The 20,463-nt window shown below is 35.1% G+C and overlaps 1 protein-coding gene across 1 annotated transcript; it reads left to right on the forward strand.

The window, feature by feature from the left end:
* Positions 1-419: 419 nt before the first annotated feature.
* Positions 420-9,486, forward strand: LOC108486638 (ABC transporter G family member 32). Its single transcript, XM_053029245.1, is given in 26 exon segments — positions 420-1,174; positions 1,852-1,972; positions 2,076-2,164; positions 2,256-2,340; positions 2,806-2,965; positions 3,040-3,116; positions 3,215-3,268; positions 3,404-3,494; positions 3,579-3,880; positions 3,953-4,010; positions 4,013-4,233; positions 4,410-4,726; positions 4,807-4,967; positions 5,064-5,167; positions 5,738-5,897; positions 6,010-6,132; positions 6,248-6,339; positions 6,427-6,565; positions 6,568-6,758; positions 6,857-7,147; positions 7,344-7,427; positions 7,552-7,685; positions 7,807-8,032; positions 8,284-8,457; positions 8,564-8,818; positions 8,913-9,486. Coding segments are annotated over 26 exon segments (4,257 nt in total). The 5' UTR covers positions 420-899; the 3' UTR covers positions 9,186-9,486.
* The last annotated feature ends 10,977 nt before the right edge of the window (positions 9,487-20,463 follow it).

Below are 20,463 nucleotides of genomic sequence, written 5' to 3' on the forward strand. Positions count from 1 at the left end.
TTAGTTATTAGTTTCACGAAAAAATCATGATAATATTTTAAATCAATATAATAAAAACATTAAATTATTTTTAAAATTACATGCATAAAAATATAATAATATTAATAAATTTAATTATTAAAATTTTAATATATTAATCCTACAAAAGCTTTAAAAATTGTTTTTTATATAATACGAAAAAGAGGAGGAAATGGGAATTAGTGTTATTGAAATAAAACTTTAATCACAACTCTAAATAAAATATTTAAAAATAAAAAAATTAATAAGGTGAGATCTATAAAATCATGCGTTTTAATTAAATATGGAATATTAAAAAAGAAAGAAAGTGATAGTTATGTTGGAAATAAACAGGGCGAAAATTCTCGCTTTTTTCCCAACCGTTTTAATTTGAAAGCAGCAGGCATTAATTCCCAGCCGCACTCGCAGGTCTACCCATCTAATATCAGTCTCCATCCACCACATGCATAATCCCCCCAGCCATGTTGATCATATGATTTTTTATATTTAAACTTGTCACAATCCTAGAGCGAGTACGCACTTACGTACGCGAGAGGTGGTGTGGCCATTAATATTTTCTCTTTCCCGCGGGCATTCCACAACTGTAACGTATCCAAAAACGAATTCAGTAGAGGAAATAAACAACCAAGTAAACTACAATTAAGTTGAGCCGAAAACAGATTCAGTACAAAAAGATTAAGAAAATGCAGGAAAATAGAGAGAGAAAATAAAAACGAAGCCGCCATAAATGCAAAGCTCAACTACCCATCTATAAAGACCATACAAGCTCTTTTTCTTTCACTTACATAAAAGCTCCGCCACATTTCCAAATCTGACATTCAACTCCCGTTTTTCTTTTCTTTTCTATTTTTTTTGGTGTTTTAGATCTTTGATCGGAGGCAATGTGGAACTCGGCGGAGAACGTGTTCTCCAGGTCGGCTTCGTTCAGGGAGGAGGAGGATGATGAGGAGGCGCTAAGATGGGCGGCGCTGGAGAGGCTGCCGACGTACTCGAGAGTTCGAAGGGGAATATTCAAGGACATAGTTGGTGACTCCAAAGAAGTGGATGTTAGCGAGCTGGAGTCTACCGACCAAAGGCTTTTGCTCGAACGCCTCGTTAACTCTGTTGATGACGATCCTGAACGCTTTTTTGATCGTATGAGGAAACGATTCGACGCGTAATGCTCGTCTGCTTTTTCTTATATTAATTGTTATATGCTATTTTTTTTTTAAAGCTTAAAATGAAAGAACAAAGAGAATTTATGCTTTGTTTTGATATAGTAGAATATTGACAAGAATAGACAATGAAGATTTCTGGAATTTTGCGCTTTCTTAAAAAAAAAACTCTGACGTCAGTTACCGTATAGTTTAATTGGGCTACGTTAAGTTAATCTATGAAAATATCTTTTAACAGACAAATGATTGACGTATAATGACAACTGTTTGCGTTAATTAGATTCGAGAGCTTGTTTTCTTTATTCAATTTATTCAAATTTGACATAACTCATAATGTTTTATTGAACTCTCTGAATATTTTTACATTCTGCAATTCTACCGTGGGATCAGTTGCATTAGTAAAGTGGGCTTTATCATGTTTGTATCGGAAAAAGAAACCTTTTTTTTTTTTTAAGAAATGTATAATGATTTATTGAATGCGAACAGGTTTTTGGTTCTTATAAAATAAAAATTAAATCATTTAAACTTTCTTTTAATTAGAAGCTAGAATTCGCATTTCTCGTGGGAATAATTTCACCATTTTATTTTGATGTCTTTGATTGAGGTTGCTTTTATTAATTTTTACCCCTAGAGTGGTCATCATTGTTGATTAATATTTCTATGGTTTGTGGTTTTACAGAGTGGATTTGGAATTCCCGAAAATTGAGGTTCGGTTTCAGAATCTAACTGTTGAATCTTTTGTCCATGTTGGGAGCAGAGCATTACCAACCATTCCCAATTTTATTTTTAACATGGCTGAGGTAAAATCTGAAAGAATTAACCCCTTTCTATAAGCATATATAATGCTATCTTCTTAATGGCCATGCTAATATTAATTTCTTAACATTAAAATGTTGTTTTCAGGCATTTTTGAGACGGTTGCGTATATATCAAGGAAGGAGAAGCAAGTTGACTATATTAGATGGATGTAGTGGGATTATAAGGCCTTCACGGTGAGTCCACATAAGTTTCCATTTACTAATTTACGGAATGGTTATAATTATGTTTAAGCGCTACATAATTAATTACTACTATAATTTGTAGATTAACGTTATTATTGGGCCCTCCAAGCTCTGGAAAGACGACGTTTTTGTTGGCCTTGGCTGGACGCCTTGGATCTCATTTGCAGGTATTTTGATACTTGGAAGATTCTATGGTAACTGTGGTAACTGCCAATTATTTTGGCCAACATCAGAATCAAAGACCTGAAAGTTAGTGAAAATGAAAGCAAAAAGCAGAAGTCTATTGCATTTTCTACCGTTTACATTGTTAAGAATTGATAGGATAGTAGTTTGGTAGCGTGTGAAACGCCCATGGAGATCGGTTTTAATGATTTTATGTCATTAAATGGGCTCAGAATATGCCAGTGGAACTGCATTTATGTTTGTTAATTAACAGTACGAATCAAGAGTAACATCACTAGGTAAGAACGGAGCTAAAAAGTCCATTCAGCTGGATATCAATCCCAATCAACTAGACATAATTGGTAATCTAATTAAAGCATATTTACTCACCATGAACAACTAAGAAACTTAGTTATCTACTAATATTTCATTCCTTTCTTGTTAAGTCATTATATTTTATTACTTTGTAGATGTTGGGGAAAATTTCGTATAATGGACATGGACTAAAGGAATTTGTTCCTCCGAGGACATCTGCTTATGTCAGTCAACAGGACTGGCATGTAGCTGAAATGACTGTGAGGGAAACCCTTGAATTTGCAGGAAGGTGTCAAGGTGTTGGAGTTAAGTATGGTAAGCATTGAGAAATAATCTTTATGTCCATAATTCGTAATTCCTCGCTGCTTACTTATGCATACCTGCAAAAGATATGCTTTTGGAGCTTGCAAGAAGGGAAAAGAATGCTGGGATAAAACCCGATGAAGATCTCGATATCTTTATGAAGGTAAGTGTCATGGGTTGCCAACCTTACTTGGGTTGTAATCATTTTATTAATTGACAACAATTCTAAGAGCTATTGATGGTGTAACTTCTTGTTCCTAGTCACTAGCTTTGGGGGGGAAAGAGACGAGCCTCGTGGTAGAATACATCATGAAGGTATTCTCCAGACGCTGGTCACTCTCTGATGCATTTCCCATTCTGTGTTTTTAATACCTCAAGTGATTCATTTCTCTTGCAATTAGCAATTTAGCAATCTTGATGTAGTCTGAAGCATTAAAATTCATCTGACAGATTTTGGGGTTGGACATATGTTCTGACACGTTGGTGGGAGATGAAATGCTTAAAGGTATTTCAGGGGGGCAGAAAAAGCGGCTTACAACAGGTTTAAGCTTTGTACTTTTCGTCTTCCTTATCAAGCAGCTATCTGCTTTTCATTCATGCTGATTTGTCATAACTCTTATTTCAGGTGAATTATTAGTTGGCCCAGCTAGAGTGTTGTTCATGGATGAAATATCAAATGGGCTTGATAGTTCTACTACTTACCAAATTATTAAATATATGAGACACTCTACTGGTGCACTGGATGGGACCACTGTAATTTCTCTGCTTCAGCCTGCTCCGGAAACTTATGAGTTGTTTGATGATGTTATACTTTTATGTGAGGGCCAGATTTTATACCAAGGTCCTCGTGATGCAGCCCTTGATTTCTTTGCTTTTATGGGATTTAGATGTCCAGAAAGAAAGAATGTGGCAGACTTCTTGCAAGAGGTATGAGGCTAGAGCTTGCATTGTGAACGTATAATAGATGGTATTGTATTTGCTCAAGTTTTCTGCACACAGGTTTTGTCGAAAAAGGATCAAGAGCAGTATTGGTCTCTTCCTTTCAATCCTTATCGTTACATCCTCCAGGAAAATTTGCCGAGGCTTTCCGATCCTATCAAATTGGGAAGAATTTGCATGAGGAACTAAGCATTCCATTTGATAGTCGCTATAACCATCCTTTAGCACTTTCAACTTCTCGCTATGGCGTGAAGAAGAGTGAACTTCTAAAGATCAGCTTTGACTGGCAAATGCTACTGATGAAACGGAATTCATTTATCTATATTTTCAAATTTATTCAGGTAAGTGCTGAAACTTTATCTGGCAACATACTAGTAATTTCTAGTGAAAGTTTAGTGTTGAGTGTAGGGGTGTTGATCTATTAGATTAGTTTGTTTTCTCTTTTATCTTCCTGTTTTATAGCTAAAATTCCACTGAGATTTAATCTGATTTATTAACTATGTCCTTTCTTCCCCAGCTTTTTATTGTTGCCTTAATTACTATGAGCGTTTTTATGCGGACGGCACTGCACCATAATACAATTGATGATGGAGGATTGTATCTAGGGGCACTATACTTTTCCATGGTTATTATTCTTTTTAATGGATTTACGGAGGTTTCAATGTTGGTGGCCAAACTTCCTGTTCTTTACAAGCATAGGGATTTGCATTTCTATCCAAGCTGGGCTTATACGCTACCTTCTTGGCTGCTAAGTATTCCAACTTCTCTCTATGAGTCTGGTTTTTGGGTGGCAATTTCATACTATGTGATTGGTTATGATCCTGATATCACCAGGTAAATTTGCTTTCAAATGAATTTTGGCATGTATTCTGGCATTTTATTGATAATCGTCATTTTAATTCTAAACAATGCAGATTTCTTCGGCAGTTCTTGTTGTATTTCTGTCTGCACCAGATGTCTATAGCTCTTTTCCGTGTAATAGGATCCTTGGGAAGAAATATGATAGTTGCCAACACTTTTGGGTCTTTTGCTATGTTGGTGGTCATGGCTCTAGGAGGCTATATTATTTCAAGAGGTAATTAGACAGGCATGTTTTCTAAGTATATGTATATACATATATATATTTAATTGCTGATGCTATATGATTATTTACTCTTCTTCAATCTGACAGATCGTATACCTAGCTGGTGGATCTGGGGTTATTGGGTTTCTCCTTTGATGTATGCTCAAAATGCAGCTTCTGTCAATGAATTCCTTGGAAATTCCTGGCATAAGGTAACATCAAAAAATAATTATTATTGCATTTTCTAATTTAATAATTTAAGTGGCTGAGGAATCTTCTGTTCATCTGTCATCATATGTGGTAAAAGTAATGATGTCAGGACAAGAATAAAATCAGCTGCCTGTTTAACAGTTGTTGATAGTCTATAGTTTGCATTCGCATGCTGAGTCTGAACTTTTATTATTGATTAATGACTTAGGGGCGTACTTTCCATTTGTTCTTTCAACATTATAGTGTTATGGGAATGTCATGACCATGCATGCCTCAGCTCGTCAAAATGGTCTCCGAGCAGTCCATCTATTTATTTAGCTAATTTAAGCTATCTTGAAATTTCTGTTTCACTTTCAATCTCACCCTTATTGATCTCTGGGTTCTGTCATGTGCGAATCACATTCTCTGATTGTGATATGATTCAAGTTGGAATTTGGGTTGAATTTGTATAAAAGTAGACCAACTTCGGATATGAGCAACAAAAAGTTGTTTCTTAATTGAGTTACAGTTGCAGCATTCTTGGTTTTAGGGCCAAATTTGAAACCTACTGTACTAAATTTCCTTGCTTGTAGAGAGCTGGAAACTACACTAACTTCTCATTGGGTGAGGCATTATTGAGAGCACGAAGTTATTTTCCAGAGAGCTACTGGTATTGGATAGGCGTTGGTGCTTTGCTGGGATACACAGTTTTGTTGAATCTCCTGTTCACATTCTTTCTTGCTAACCTTAACCGTAAGCTATCTTTTTCTATTCAAAGTTTATCAATCCTGAACTTCCTTTCTTAGCAAAACATTTTAAATATCTGGTCTATACATAATTAATTTCATACCTTTTTGTTATTTAGCTCTGGGGAAGCAACAGGCTGTTTTCTCCAAGGAAGAACTGCAAGAGAGAGACAGGAGAAGGAAGGGTGAAAATGTTGTTACCGAGCTGAGACATTATTTGCAGAACTCAGGCTCATTTAATGGTAAATAGTAGACATTTTAGATCATTTTTTATTGTGTGTGCGTGCGTGCGCGCCTTTGTCTGTGTATGTCAGTATGTAGTCAAATACTTATGCTTTCTGTTCAACTGCTGCGCAGGAAAATATTTCAAGCAGAGAGGCATGGTTCTCCCATTTCAACCACTTTCGATGTCTTTCAGCAATATAAATTACTTTGTAGATATCCCTGTGGTATAGTATATTGACCTTCTTCACTTTTCCTTTTTTTCTTTTGGAAATATGTTGACCAATTACCTTATTTTCTATGTATCTTTTCAGGAATTGAAGCAACAAGGGATAACGGAAGATAGATTGCAGTTGTTGGTCAATGTTACTGGAGCATTTAGACCGGGTGTGCTTACGGCTTTGGTCGGTGTCAGTGGTGCTGGTAAAACTACACTCATGGATGTTTTAGCTGGTCGAAAACCGGAGGGCTCATAGAAGGGAGCATACATATATCGGGTTTTCCCAAAAGACAAGAAACTTTTGCAAGAATTTCAGGTTACTGTGAGCAGAATGATATCCATTCTCCCTGTTTGACTGTTCTGGAATCTCTTTTATTCTCTGCTTGGCTTCGGTTACCATCAGATGTTGGCTTGGAGACACAGAGGGTAATCATAAAAGACTTTTCATTTGCTTTCTTCTTTTTTTTTTACTTATATTTGGCAGCTTAGTTCATCATATTGACTTATTTAGGGTGGACTTTCAGGCGTTTGTCGAGGAGGTGATGGAACTTGTGGAGCTTACTCCATTAAGTGGGGCATTGATTGGTCTGCCAGGAGTTGATGGCTTATCCACTGAACAACGGAAAAGGCTGACTATTGCTGTTGAACTGGTTGCCAACCCTTCTATAGTCTTCATGGATGAGCCTACGTCAGGATTGGATGCTAGATCTGCTGCCATTGTAATGAGAACTGTCAGAAACATTGTCAATACTGGACGAACAATTGTGTGCACCATCCATCAGCCCAGCATAGACATTTTTGAATCCTTTGATGAGGTCTCTTTCTCTTGGTGGATAGATGATCTGTTTTTATGTACACGCACATGTATACACAAATATAGAAATGATCACGAATAGGCAATATCATTGTGTCACATAGGCAAGTCCAGGGGCAAGTTATTTTGTACTTCACCATTACATAACCATTTTAATCCACTTCTCATTCAGCTTCTGGTTTAATCTATTATTGCAGCTTTTATTCATGAAGCGTGGAGGAGAGCTCATATATGCTGGTCCACTTGGCCCCAAGTCTTGCGAACTCATTAAGTATTTTGAGGTTGGGTTGTGCTTGTTTATACCTAAAATTTTAACTCATTGTTTATCAAACGATGAATTTGGCCGCCACCTCCCCCCCCCCCCAAGGGCCTCATTCTTGCTAACTCTACAATTTTGTTTTCCAGGCAGTTGAAGGAGTGCCAAAGATCAGACCTGGCTATAATCCTGCTGCTTGGATGCTTGAGGTTACTTCAACAGCTGAAGAAAATCGTCTGGATGTGGACTTTGCAGAAATTTATCGTAGATCAAATCTATTTCAGTAAGGGATACTTATTTTGGAGTTTAAGCTGTTTTTTTTTGGCTTATTCCATTATTGTTTATTTAGTTCTAATATTTTCAGAAACTTCTTTATCTAATTTCATCCTACTGCTTTATTTCAGGCGCAACAGGGAGTTAGTTGAAAACTTAAGCAAGCCAAGTGGCAACTCGAAAGAACTGAACTTTCCATCCAAGTATTCCCAATCATTTTTTGAACAGTTTTTAACATGTCTTTGGAAGCAAAATCTATCTTATTGGCGAAACCCCCAATATACAGCAGTTAAATTCTTCTACACTGTTGTCATCTCGCTGATGCTTGGAACTATATGCTGGAAATTCGGTTCAAAAGGTTTTCTACTTGGCATCTTTCTTAATGTTATTTACGGCACAGTATGTCAAGTTGTTCTGTGTGTTTATCTTTATTTGTTACTATAACATGAATAGAATCATGCGAACTGTGGGAATATCCAATTTTCCTTCAAAAATGTCGAATGAATCACTTCTGTTCTGGGATTCTCTTTTGTGTGCTAATGTCATCTTCCATTTTGGTCAGCTCATCTTTGCTTATAGAGTCTATTGTCTCAATTTGGTTCCCTTACAGGGAGAGCCAGCAAGATCTATTCAATGCCATGGGGTCCATGTATGCTGCAGTCCTCTTCATTGGAATCACAAATGCAACCGCCGTTCAACCTGTTGTTTCTATTGAGAGATTTGTTTCATACCGAGAAAGAGCCGCCGGAATGTATTCAGGCCTAGCCTTTGCATTTGCTCAGGTTGACATTCGATTTTCAGCCGTTGCACAAGAGCAAAACTGTGTCCCGGCTCCTTTTAATTTTTCTAGAAATTAGCTTTGAGTCCTTCCATATTTTTTATTTGCAGGTTGCCATTGAGCTCCCATACGTGTTTGCACAATCAGTAATATACTGTTCGATTTTCTACTCCATGGCCTCATTTGAGTGGACTGCTTTGAAATTTATATGGTACACATACTTCATGTACTCAACATTGCTATATTTCACCTTTTACGGAATGATGACGACCGCGGTCACACCAAATCATAACGTGGCTGCTATCATCGCTGCTCCGTTTTATATGCTTTGGAACCTTTTCTGCGGCTTTATGATTCCACACAAGGTAATGAATAAATCTGCTGTGTTTTCTCGGTTTCTTCACTCTGCCATGCATGGTTTTACTTATGAGCAAATAACGGTGTCGTGTAATTTTCCAGAGAATTCCTATATGGTGGAGATGGTATTACTGGGCAAACCCCATAGCTTGGAGTTTGTATGGCCTCGTGATTTCGCAGTATGGCGATGACGACAAGCTCGTCGCGCTATCGAATGGAGTAGACTCGATGCCTACGCGAGTGTTGCTCAAGGAAGTGTTTGGGTATAGGCATGATTTCTTGTGCGTAACTGCTGTTATGGTAGGGTTTTTTGTCATCTTTTTCGCAGTAATCTTTGGTTTTGCTATAAAAGCCTTCAATTTCCAGAGGAGATGATGACAAGGGAGAGTATGCATGCGCTGTTGTCTCTCATAAACACGATTCTGTATAGGAATGTTATGTTTTGGGTCTACAGTGAAATTGTTTATTTTGTTTTAACAATTTTTTTTCCTTATAATATAAAAAGTCGCAGTCTAGAATAAGGAAAAGTATATTACTCATGTAATTAGAATTATATGAACCGACCAGATTAAATTGAGTTTTTTTTTTTTTTAAATTTTTGTTTATATGTTGAACAATAATAACTACTCTGTTTTTCAGCATAGTTATATTCATATAGTCATACGATTTCGTTAAATTCCAAATTTGCATCTTAGCTTTTCTTACTCTCTTATCTAAATTCAAAGTTTAGAAAAATGCAGGGACTTATGAGATATTTTAACGTACATTTTAATTTATTTTAGATTTTTCCTATTTAGTCCCTTCTCCCTTTTACTGCTTTTTTCATCAATTCATATTTCTACAACTAAATTAATAATAATCTTGAAATTCAAAAGAATCTCAAATTCCATTTTTTAAAAATATTTTTTCTTTTAAAATCTAATATGTAATTTTTTACACTTACCAAAATTACATACATTTATATTTTTTGGGTAAGAAAGACGTAAGATTATCTAAGGATAAATATTAAAATTATACATGAATTTTAATTTAATGTACATTATTATAATATGAACTTTGATTTTGTATAATTTTTATAAAATTTTAATTTTATTCAATTTACACAAATTGCTAAAAAGATCATTTTACGTTGATATATTACATATATAAAAAATTATATAAATCTAATATGAAAAAAATGCATGTATTCATTTCTTTAAATGTGCACAATTGAATCAAAAATGAAAATTTCATATATAGATGTGAACCACAATTCAAGTTTAATATGTTAATTATACCAAATCAAAATTCATATATCAAATTACATATTAAATCAAAGTTAATGTATAAATTTTGATATTTACCTAGCAATTACAAACTAGAAAAACTCTATGTGGCAGCATTAACCCCATCGCTTGTTAGCATCCATCACTCTGATAGCTTCGGGTGGATCCTTGAAACGTCTAATTCCGGGCCTCTCAAGCACCATCAAAGCATCCTCACAATCCCTCCAATGCCGATTCCACAGGAACTTAATGAGCATTATATGATCACATCCTCCTATATCCCAAATCCCATGTTGTGTTTAAGCCATCATCTTGCAGAATTGAGCAATAACCAATGCTTCTACTAAAGCCCAAAATCCATCTTCCCTCATCATCATGAAGTACACCGTCCGTAGCTACTCTGCCATGCATGTCTTTAATTGAACCATAAGAATTTTTAATATGATCCAACCTTGTATCAGTTTCTTCCATCTGCATTGCCGAAATATTGTTGGCAATATTCCTTGCCCAAGCTAAGCTTTCGGTCACAATGTTCCTAATGCCAACATGACCATTATTGAAGACAAACTCGTTCCTCATCTTCCACTAGATTCCTTCAACTTGTATCACATCAGTATTTCGCAAATTAGTAGTCCAATGGAAGATAAGAAATTTATATCAACTATAGTCAGAATGAGACTTCGAAAAAACAAGAGTCACAGATGGAATGGATGTTTGATTCAGTGTCGTATCCGTAGTATGGTATTAAATTGCGGCCGCAACGCAGTGTAACGGCCGCAACGCAGTGTAACGGCCACATCGTAACGGTTTTGAAGGTCTCTACAATGCAATATTGGCGCAACACGACGAGGGAATCGTATCACGACTTTTGCGGTCTGAAGCCGTTACGTAACGCTGCAACACCGCAATACCGCAACAAACTTTCAAATTATCTAAAATATGAAATCACATAAATGAAACACTCAAATAATTTTAGACTTAGCAAAAAAGGAAAAAAAATGATGGTAAATAATAACAAATATTTAACTTATGAAACATCCTTATTTGATCCTTGGAACATTATGAAAATTATTTGATCATTGGAACATTTAACAGACTTCCAACATTATACTTACATTAAATCAGCAAATTGCATGTCTATTATCACTTTTTTCTTAACAGTGATTATCGGGTAAAGCTTTATTTTTGATTACTTCAGGATTTGAATGGCATACACATATTTTTCTTTTACATACACTTGATATATATACACATACTTTTCTGTTAAATTTAAGTTTTGTGTTACAACTTACAATTTTATAGCTTTATTTATGACTACTTAAAGATTTTAATGGTAGAATTTGTTAATGGCGTTGTGTTGTTTGGTTTTGTCTTGATTTTGGATGTTCTACACTGCTATTTCTGCAATTACTTTTTTTAATAAGAAAATCAATATTGACTAAACAAAAAAAAATGAATTTGTAAATAGAATTTTTTTGAAGTGTTTGAAAAACTATGATAGAATTTTTTGGTACAATAATTCAACAAATACAAAAAAAAGGGGTAATATGTAAGTAAAGGACTAAAGTAAATAGTATAAATTTTGTTTTGAAGTGTTTGAAAAAATTGGTAAACTGTGATAGAATCTTTTGGTACAATCATTCAACAAATAAAGGGAAAAAAGGGGTAAAATGTACGTAATGGCTAAAATAAACTGTGTAAATTTTGTTTTGAAGTATTTGAAAATTTTGAAAATTTATGATAGAATCTTTTGGTATAATCATTCAGCAAATAAAGGGAAAAAATTGAGTATGAAATGAATAAGTATATATATTATTTCATGTACTTTTCTCTTAAAAATAGTTAACAAATTTAAAAGAAAAATTGAAATGTGTAAAAAAGAAGAAGAAAGAAGTTTACACCACTACATAAACAATCAACGTGTGGAAGAGGCAAATAGAAACTTTGAGTTCCAAATTTCACTTATCCTTTTCCACAATTTCAAGAGTTCACTTCTTTTTTCTTTCTTTTTTTTTTTCCATTTCAAGACTTGTTCTTAACTCTATTGTTATTACAACAGTAAGATATGAAATTATTATTATTTTATAAATTGTGGTTGATTAGTATAGGCAGCTAATTTAGGGTTTATTACTTAGTTTAAAAATCTATTTATCTTAGTTTATTACATGAAAGTTGAAAGAACTAAATAAAAGATATAATAGATTTGAGGCATTTAGTTACAAAGCTGTTTATAAGGTATTTTTGTGAATCAGTTTGTGGTGTTAGTTATAAGTATTATGATTTATGTTTCATTTTTTGAATTTTTTTATTTTTAGTTTTAAGTTTTATAATTATTATTTTATTTTTGAATATTTTACTGTCTGGTTTGATATCATGTAATGAATAATAATGATCTAGGTGCAGCTATAAAAAATGCCACGTTCGAGAAGTAAAGAAGGTGAAGCTCATAGTGATGATTACGGTTGGAGGTGGGGAGAACCTGTTGATGGTGGTCATAATAATGTCAAATGCAAACTTTATGAAAAAGCCATCAAAGGAGGAATAACACGGTTGAAAGAGCATTTGACAGCAAAAAAATGGAATGTAGCACCTTGTCCAAATGTCTTGGCAGAAGTTAGAAAAAATATTGCACAATAGCTTAATGAATATCCTAATGAAAAAATTGTGAAGCAAAGGAGGAAAGAAGAATTGAAGGAAAGAATAAGATTAGGAGATCATGGAGATTATGGTGATAGTGATGTTGATGATGAGGAGTTAACTATTGCAAGATGTGAAAGTATAAGATCCAAAATTGAATGGGAAGAAAGACAACGTCGAAGAGCAAGAATTGGTCAAGATTCAGTTTATGAAACTGGGGGAGGTAGTAGTTCTGAAACTCAAGTATTTAGCAGATCTTTCAGTATCCATAATTCTGAAAGAAGTGGGAAGGAACATTAGTAGACTAATTTTAACTCTCCTGGAGCTAGATTAGCAAATATGGATCATGTTCTTGAAAGATCATAAAGTTTGAAGCAACCAAAACTCACTACAAGCTTCTTGAATAATGCAAAAGCAAAGCTGGGGAAAACAATGTCAAAGTTAATATTGCATGAAGCTTTACCTGCAAGAATTGCAGAGTCACCATTTCTACAGCCTGTATTTCAAGTTGCAGCTGAAGTTGAAAAATCAATTAGGGGTCCTTTAGCTTATAAGGTGACAGGAGTGTATTTGGAAGAAGAGTATAATACAATAAAAGAATGGGTGAATGCCTTTAAGCCTATCTGGGAAAAAAGAGGTGTGATTATTATGTGTGATGGATGGAAAGGGACTAGAAATCAACATATAATCAATTTCTTGATTTATAGTCCTAGAGGTACTATTTTTAAAAAGTCAATTGATGCTAGCAATATTACCTATTGTACTGCTGTGTATTATTTTAATATAATGGATAAAATGGTGGATGAAATTGGTGAAGAATTTATTGTTCAATTTGTTACAGATAATGAAGCAGCGGTCAAAGCAGGTGGTAAAATTTTGATGCAAAAGAGAAGGCACTTGTACTGGTCAGCATGTTCTACTCATTGCTTGGATCTTATTTTGGAAGAAATTAGTAACAGAAAAAGTGTGAGAAGGGTCCTAGATGAAGCAAAAAAGATAATTTCTTTCACATACAATCATACATAGACGATTGATTATATGGAAAGATATACACAGGGAAGAGAACTCTTATGACCTGGGATTACTAGATTTGCTACTAAAAGAAATGGTGACTTCTTGAAAATGAAGAAGGTCCACATATGCAAGAAAACTAGCTGGATTAGACGTGATGGAAGTCATTAACTCCAGCGAGTTTTGGAAAAAGGCTGTTGATGTCCTAAAGATCCAAGACCCGTTGGTTAAAGTATTAAGGATGTGTGATGGTGATGAAATACCAACTATAGGTTTTATTTATGAAGCTATGGATGGAGTAAAGTTGGCGATTCAAAGAGATTGTCTCTATTACAAGAAATATTGGGAAATAATTGATAGGAGATAGAGTAATCAACTTCATAGTGATTTACATTCTGCTGGTACATCATAAAACTTTTAACTTTTTAGATTGTAAAATATTTTGTTTAGATATTTATTATATTATTTTTTATATAAGATATTTCTTAAATCAGCAATTTCTATATGGAGGCAATTCCACAAATGATGTGCTTAATGGGGGTTAGAAGTGTTATACAAAGGATAGAGCCTAACATGAATAATCAAGTTTTGGCAATGAACCAGGTATGTATTTATATACTAAAAATTTTAAAGAAACTTACAAATTATCATGTTGTAACTACTAATTCATTTATTTTTAGTTGTTGCTATATCGAGATAAAATGGATTCTTTTGGAACACCGTTAGCCCAAGCTGCAATTCTGAGGACTAATCCTGGTAAAAAAGAATTTCACCTCTATAGTTTTGTAGATAATGAAGATATATTTATGAAATGTATCCTATTATTTATGTTTTTGAAGCTGAATGGTGGATTAATTATGGAAGTTGTGCACCTCAACTTCAACGCATTGCTATCAAAGTTTTGAGTCAAACAACTTTATCTTCAAATTGTGAGCGTAATTGGAGTAGTTTTAGTCTGATCCATACAAAGAAAAGAAATAGGCTTAAGCATAGAAAGCTTCAAAAATTAGTTTATGTGCATTATAATATGAGGTTGAAGCTAAGACACATGCAAAGAAAAAGTGCACAAGAGTTGGAAATAAGTTTTAATCCGATCAATCTTGATAATATTTTTAAAGAGGAAAGAGAAGATGCTACACTTGATGGGGAACAGAATTTCTCATGGTTGCCTGAATAGTTACTTAATGAAACTGATAAAGAAACTCAAGGTGAAGATACGAATGACATTTCACCTATTCCATCTAATGAAGAAAGTGTTCAACTATCAACGTCAAGTGGTGATGATGGTGATGATCCCGGTGGCAATAATGAAGTTGCATACCAAAGAACACATGGCCACATTTATTAGTAATTTTCATGGAGACCAAGGTGTGACCAGATATCCTTATGCTGCTAATCCAGGTTTGTTTGAAACAAATGCATCAATTAGTTTACAAAATAGAAGAGACGGGGGTAATAGAACTCATGGGAGGATGAAAGAGCACTTTTATGATTCATTTGCAGGTTCGTCATCACATAATTTAGCTACAAATGATAATGAAAAGAATGAATCATCTTAGGGTTCTCATTCCTACTAACCAAATGCATATTATCCACCTCACTTGAACAAAATCCAAGCTATGGATTTATTGGCTACCATTTACCATACCACATGTTTTCTATGAATGATGCATCTTATGGTGCACACAATGTGATATCTTTTTCAAATGGAATGGGAAGGGATCAAAACCAAGGCAGAGATGAAAATGGAGATGCTTTAGATCCTCCACGCCATTCAGTTTGGTGGTGAATTGTAAGAAATGAAGTTTTCATATTTGTATTTATGTATTTTTTAAGTTATGTAAAATGAACTTTTTCATGTTAAAATGTGAGAATATTTAAATGCTTTTTCTAATATGAGACTATTTATATGTTACTCATTAAAATTATTGTTGTTATTATCAATTATTTAGTATGATAATATTTGTATAGTCCATAATTATTTTCAATGAATTTTTATCTATAAAATTTTATTTTTATTTTTAAAATAAAACATATAAAAGAGTATATTAATATTAGAATATTAAAATATAGTTGCAAAATATGTAAATATAATATTTTGGAAATATTGTGATTTTTGAGAAACAAATCACGTCTGCGACAACTATTATGCGTTACATAACGTCTGTATCATCCGCAACCGCAACTGCAACAGACACCGTGACTACAACTTAATATTGTTGAAGTTTTAGTAGCAATTCACCCGGATGAAATATGAAGCTCTATTAGAAGTTAGAGCAACAAAGCAATAAATCCGGATAAAAAATGAAAAAAGTTTGAGATTCAAGGACTTGAGAGTCACAAGAGAAAAACAAGCAAAAAACAGAAGCAAGACGGATGTTGAAGAAGAAAACTAAAGTTTACTTCTCTCATTCATTAATTTTTTCAACTAAACAATGTACATATATTAAACTATTACATTGAAAGAGCAATAAATTTGATTAAAAAGAACATGCTAAAAAATGGCTGAATGATAACCTAGGACCTACCTAAATCTGCTAAGTACTGATTAACTTTTTCCTTCAAAAAGTAGCTGTCAAATCAAATACAGGTCGGTTGTTACACAAAAGTACTTCATCCGGATAACATACGATACTTTTGTATGCTACTATATTTTATCCGGGAAACATACATACTGATGTTTGTCGCCACCTTTTAACACTCCTCCTTGGCTACAAGACAGCAGACTCCAATTTCCTTCCTTAAACACTCAAACCTTGTAGCAGCCAATGGCTTCGTCAAAATATCAGGAAACTTTTTTTTCTAAGCTGCAATGAACAAGACTGACTTCTTTTGATTGCTCAGCCTCTCGAACAAAATGAAATTTGATCTTGAAATGTTTTGTTTTGCCATAAAAAACTGGATTTTTAGCTATGGCAACTGCTGACTGATTATCAACCCTGATTTCAGTTGCTTCAACTTGTTCTTCATTCAAATCACATAGCAGCTTTCTAAGCCAAATGGCTTGATTAACAGCTATAGCAGCTGCAATGTATTCTGCTTCAGCTGTTGATTGAGAAATAGTTTGTTGCCTTTTTAAGCTCTAACAGAAAACTCCTGATCCAAGAGTAAAGAAGTACCCTAACGTGCTCTTCATGTCATCAATGGACCCTGCCCAAACACTATCAAAATACCCTATCAATTTGAGCTCTTTTTCCTTCTCAAACTTCACTCCATGATCTAAAGTTCCCTTCACATATCTGAGAACTCTCTTTGCTGCTTTAAAATGAACAACATCACAGCAATGCATAAATCTAGACATGAGACTAACAACATACATTATATCAGGCCTAGTTGCTATTAAGTAAAGCAAACAACCTATCAGGCTTTTATATTCCTTCTCATCAACCTTCTCTTGATTGCTATTGCTTGTTAATTTCTCACCTTGAGCCACAGGTGTGCTGACAGTTTTGCAATTTGCCATGCAGAATCTGTTGAGAATCTTCAAGGCAAAGGCATATTGAGTAATGAAGATGCCTTGATCAGATTGGTTCACTTCCATCCCAAGAAAGTATGTCATAACTCCCAAATCTGTCATTTCAAAAACTTCTTGCATTTGCACTTTGAACTCATCAATTAGCTCTCCCTTACTTCTAGTTACAAGTAAGTCATCCGCATAAAGTGAGACAATCAAAAGAGTTTCATGTTTTGACTTCTTCACATAAAGTGTAGGTTCACTAACACTTTTCTCAAACCCGAGTTTAGACAGGTATGTATCAACCCTATCATACCAGGCCATTGGTGCCTGCTTCAGGCCACCTATAGACTTTGTCCTCTTCTCCTAGGACTTTAAATCCATCTGATTGCTCAATATAAATCTCCTCATTGAGGAAGCCATTTAAAAATGCTGACTTAACATCGAGCTGATAAATTCTCCATTCCTTCTGTGCAGCCAAGGCAAATAGAAACTTAATTGTGTCTAGCCTTGCTACTGGAGCAAATGTCTCCATGAAATCAATGTCGTATTCTTGACTGTAGCCTTTCACCACAAGCCTTGTGTTTATTCAATGAGCCATCAGCATTGTACTTGGCTCTAAACGACCACTTTACACTTATAACTTTCTTATAGTCTGGTCTGTCAACCAATTCCTAAGTGCCATTCTTGTGGATTATTTCTAATTCAGCTTCCATGGCCTTCTTCCAGCGTCTGTCCCTGGTAGCCTCTTCAAAATCTGAAGGTTCAACTATTGCAACATCACATCTTTGGCAGATGTTTGCAATGGTTCTGGTTCCTCTCACAAGAGCATCATCAAAATTTTCATTGCTATGCTTATTTTCAACTAGTTCCAAACTGTTGTCAAACTGATCTTCTTCAATCAACCTTGCATCTTCATCATTCCAGCTCCAAACCTTCTCTTCATCAAATCTAACATCCCTACTCACCAAAATCTTCTTTGTCGAGGGATCATACACCCTGTAGCCTTTCTTGGTGCTGCTGTAGCCAACAAATATTCCAGGCATAGATCTTTTATCAAGTTTGGTTCTCTTCTTAGCTGGAATAAGAGTATAGTAGACACAACCAAACACTTTTAGGTGTGACACTCTTGGTTTGAGATCATGCCAAGCTTCGAAAGGAGTCTTTTCCTTCACAACAGTAGTAGGAAGACTATTAAGCAGATACACTGAGGTATTGACAGCCTCAGCCTAAAATTTGTTTGGTAGCTTGCTTTCAAACAATAAGCATCTAGCCATATCAAGCACTATTTGATTCTTCCTCTCACATACTCTATTTTGTTGAGGAGTATAAATTGTTGTTAGCTGATGATGAATTCCAGCTTGCTTACACAGCTTCTGAAACTTCTCAGACAAATACTCAGCACCATTATCTGATCTCAAAGCCTTGGTCTTGAAACCTGATTGATTCTCAACTAAGGTTTTATATTTGCTGAATGCCTCCAATAATTTTGAATTTTGCTTCAAAAAATAAACCTAGCAAAATCTACTGAAATCATCAATGAACATCGCAAAATACTTGTTGTCATTCAATGAGGAAGACCTTATTGGTTCACAAATGTCAGTGTAAACTAATTCGAGCTTACCTTTAGCTTTCCATGCCTTATTAACAGGAAAAGGCAATCTTTCCTGCTTACCAAGCTGGCAAACTTCATAAACATTTCCATTGACCTCAAGTTTGGACATGTCTTCAACCAAATTCGACTTTTGCAACAAACCAAGTGATCTATAAATGACATGGCCTAGTCTCTTGTACCATAAACTAGCTGTGTCAGTAGCACTAGTATAGGCCTTCATTTCTAACTGATTCATGTTCAACACAAAACATCTTTCAGTCATGGCCATTGTAACCAATTCTTGACCAAGTGGATCTTCAATAATACAATAGTTATTCTTAAAAACAAATGAATAACCCTTTTCAATAAGCTGGCCAACACTAAGCAGGTTTTAGTCTATGTCAGGCACACAAAGTACATCAGAAATAACTTTATTACCTGAACAAGTGCTGATCACTGCATCTTCTTTGCCTCTGGCCTCAATGAGATTGCCATTTCCAACTCTGACATTGGAAGTAAACCTTCTGTCAAGATTCTTGAACAGCCTTTTGTCTAAAGCCATATGGTGAGAACAACCACTATCAACTAGCCAGTTCTTACTGGTTTTGCTTGAGGTTACATAATAGGATGCAGAGAAAATATGCTCCTCCTGAGCTTGAACATCCTCAGCAGCTTGAGCTTGGTTTTGCTGCTGAGTTTGTGCCTTGCCTTTGTTCTTGCACACTTTTTCAACATGACTAAACCGTTTACAGCTTCTGCATTGGATGTCTGGCCTATACCAGCATACTTCACCCGGATGACTTACCTTATGCAGTGTAGGCAAGGTGGTAGCTTCTTTTTGCCAACATCTCTCCTTACTTTCTCCCTTTTATTGAGCCAAGATTTCTTCCCTTTCTGACTTGAACCTGAGCCTTCTTTGACCTTTGTTTGGAAAGCTCCTTCTAGATACTTTTCCTGCCTATTGGCCCTCCTTTGCTGAAGTGCATATAGGGAATTTGCCAACTTAGACAATAAGATAGCTGATAAATCCCTCGAGTCCTCCAATGAAGAGATTTTTGGCTCAAATTTTTCAGGGAGAGTTGTAATAATCTTTTCAACAACTCTGCTCTCACTGAAATCATCACCAAGGAGCCGAAGGTTGTTGACTATGGCCATTATCCTATCAGAGTACTACTTGATGGTCTCTGACTTTTTCATCTTCAAGTTCTCAAAGTCTCTCCTGAGGTTGATCAGTTGTTGTAGTCTTGTCTTGTCTAACCCCATAAACTCCTCCTTTAGCTTTTCCAATGCTTGTTTTGGTGAGTCACAAGCCATTTTTCGAGCAACAATCACATTGGATACTCCATTTTGCAAGCAAGTCATTGCTTTATGCTTCTTGGCGCACTCTTCACTATGTTGCCTCATCTGTGCAATGGTGGGATTGGCCCTCAATGGAGCTGGTTCTGTTTCATTTTCGACCACATTTCATAGATCATGCGCTTGTAGGTAAGTCTTCATCTTCACTATCCAGATGTGGTAGTTTTCTCCAACAAACATAGGTGGTGGTGGTGGTGGTTGTGTAAAACTCATCTTGCAGCAACAAAACAACAACTTCATCTTCTTTCTCTTTAAGTTTTCTCCATAAAGAAAAATACCAACAACAAAGGCCCTCAAAGATGACAGGCTCTTGATACCATGTTGAAGTTTTAGTAG

Source organism: Gossypium arboreum, chromosome 6, assembly GCF_025698485.1.
Source record: "Gossypium arboreum isolate Shixiya-1 chromosome 6, ASM2569848v2, whole genome shotgun sequence".
Lineage (NCBI taxonomy): Eukaryota > Viridiplantae > Streptophyta > Magnoliopsida > Malvales > Malvaceae > Gossypium > Gossypium arboreum.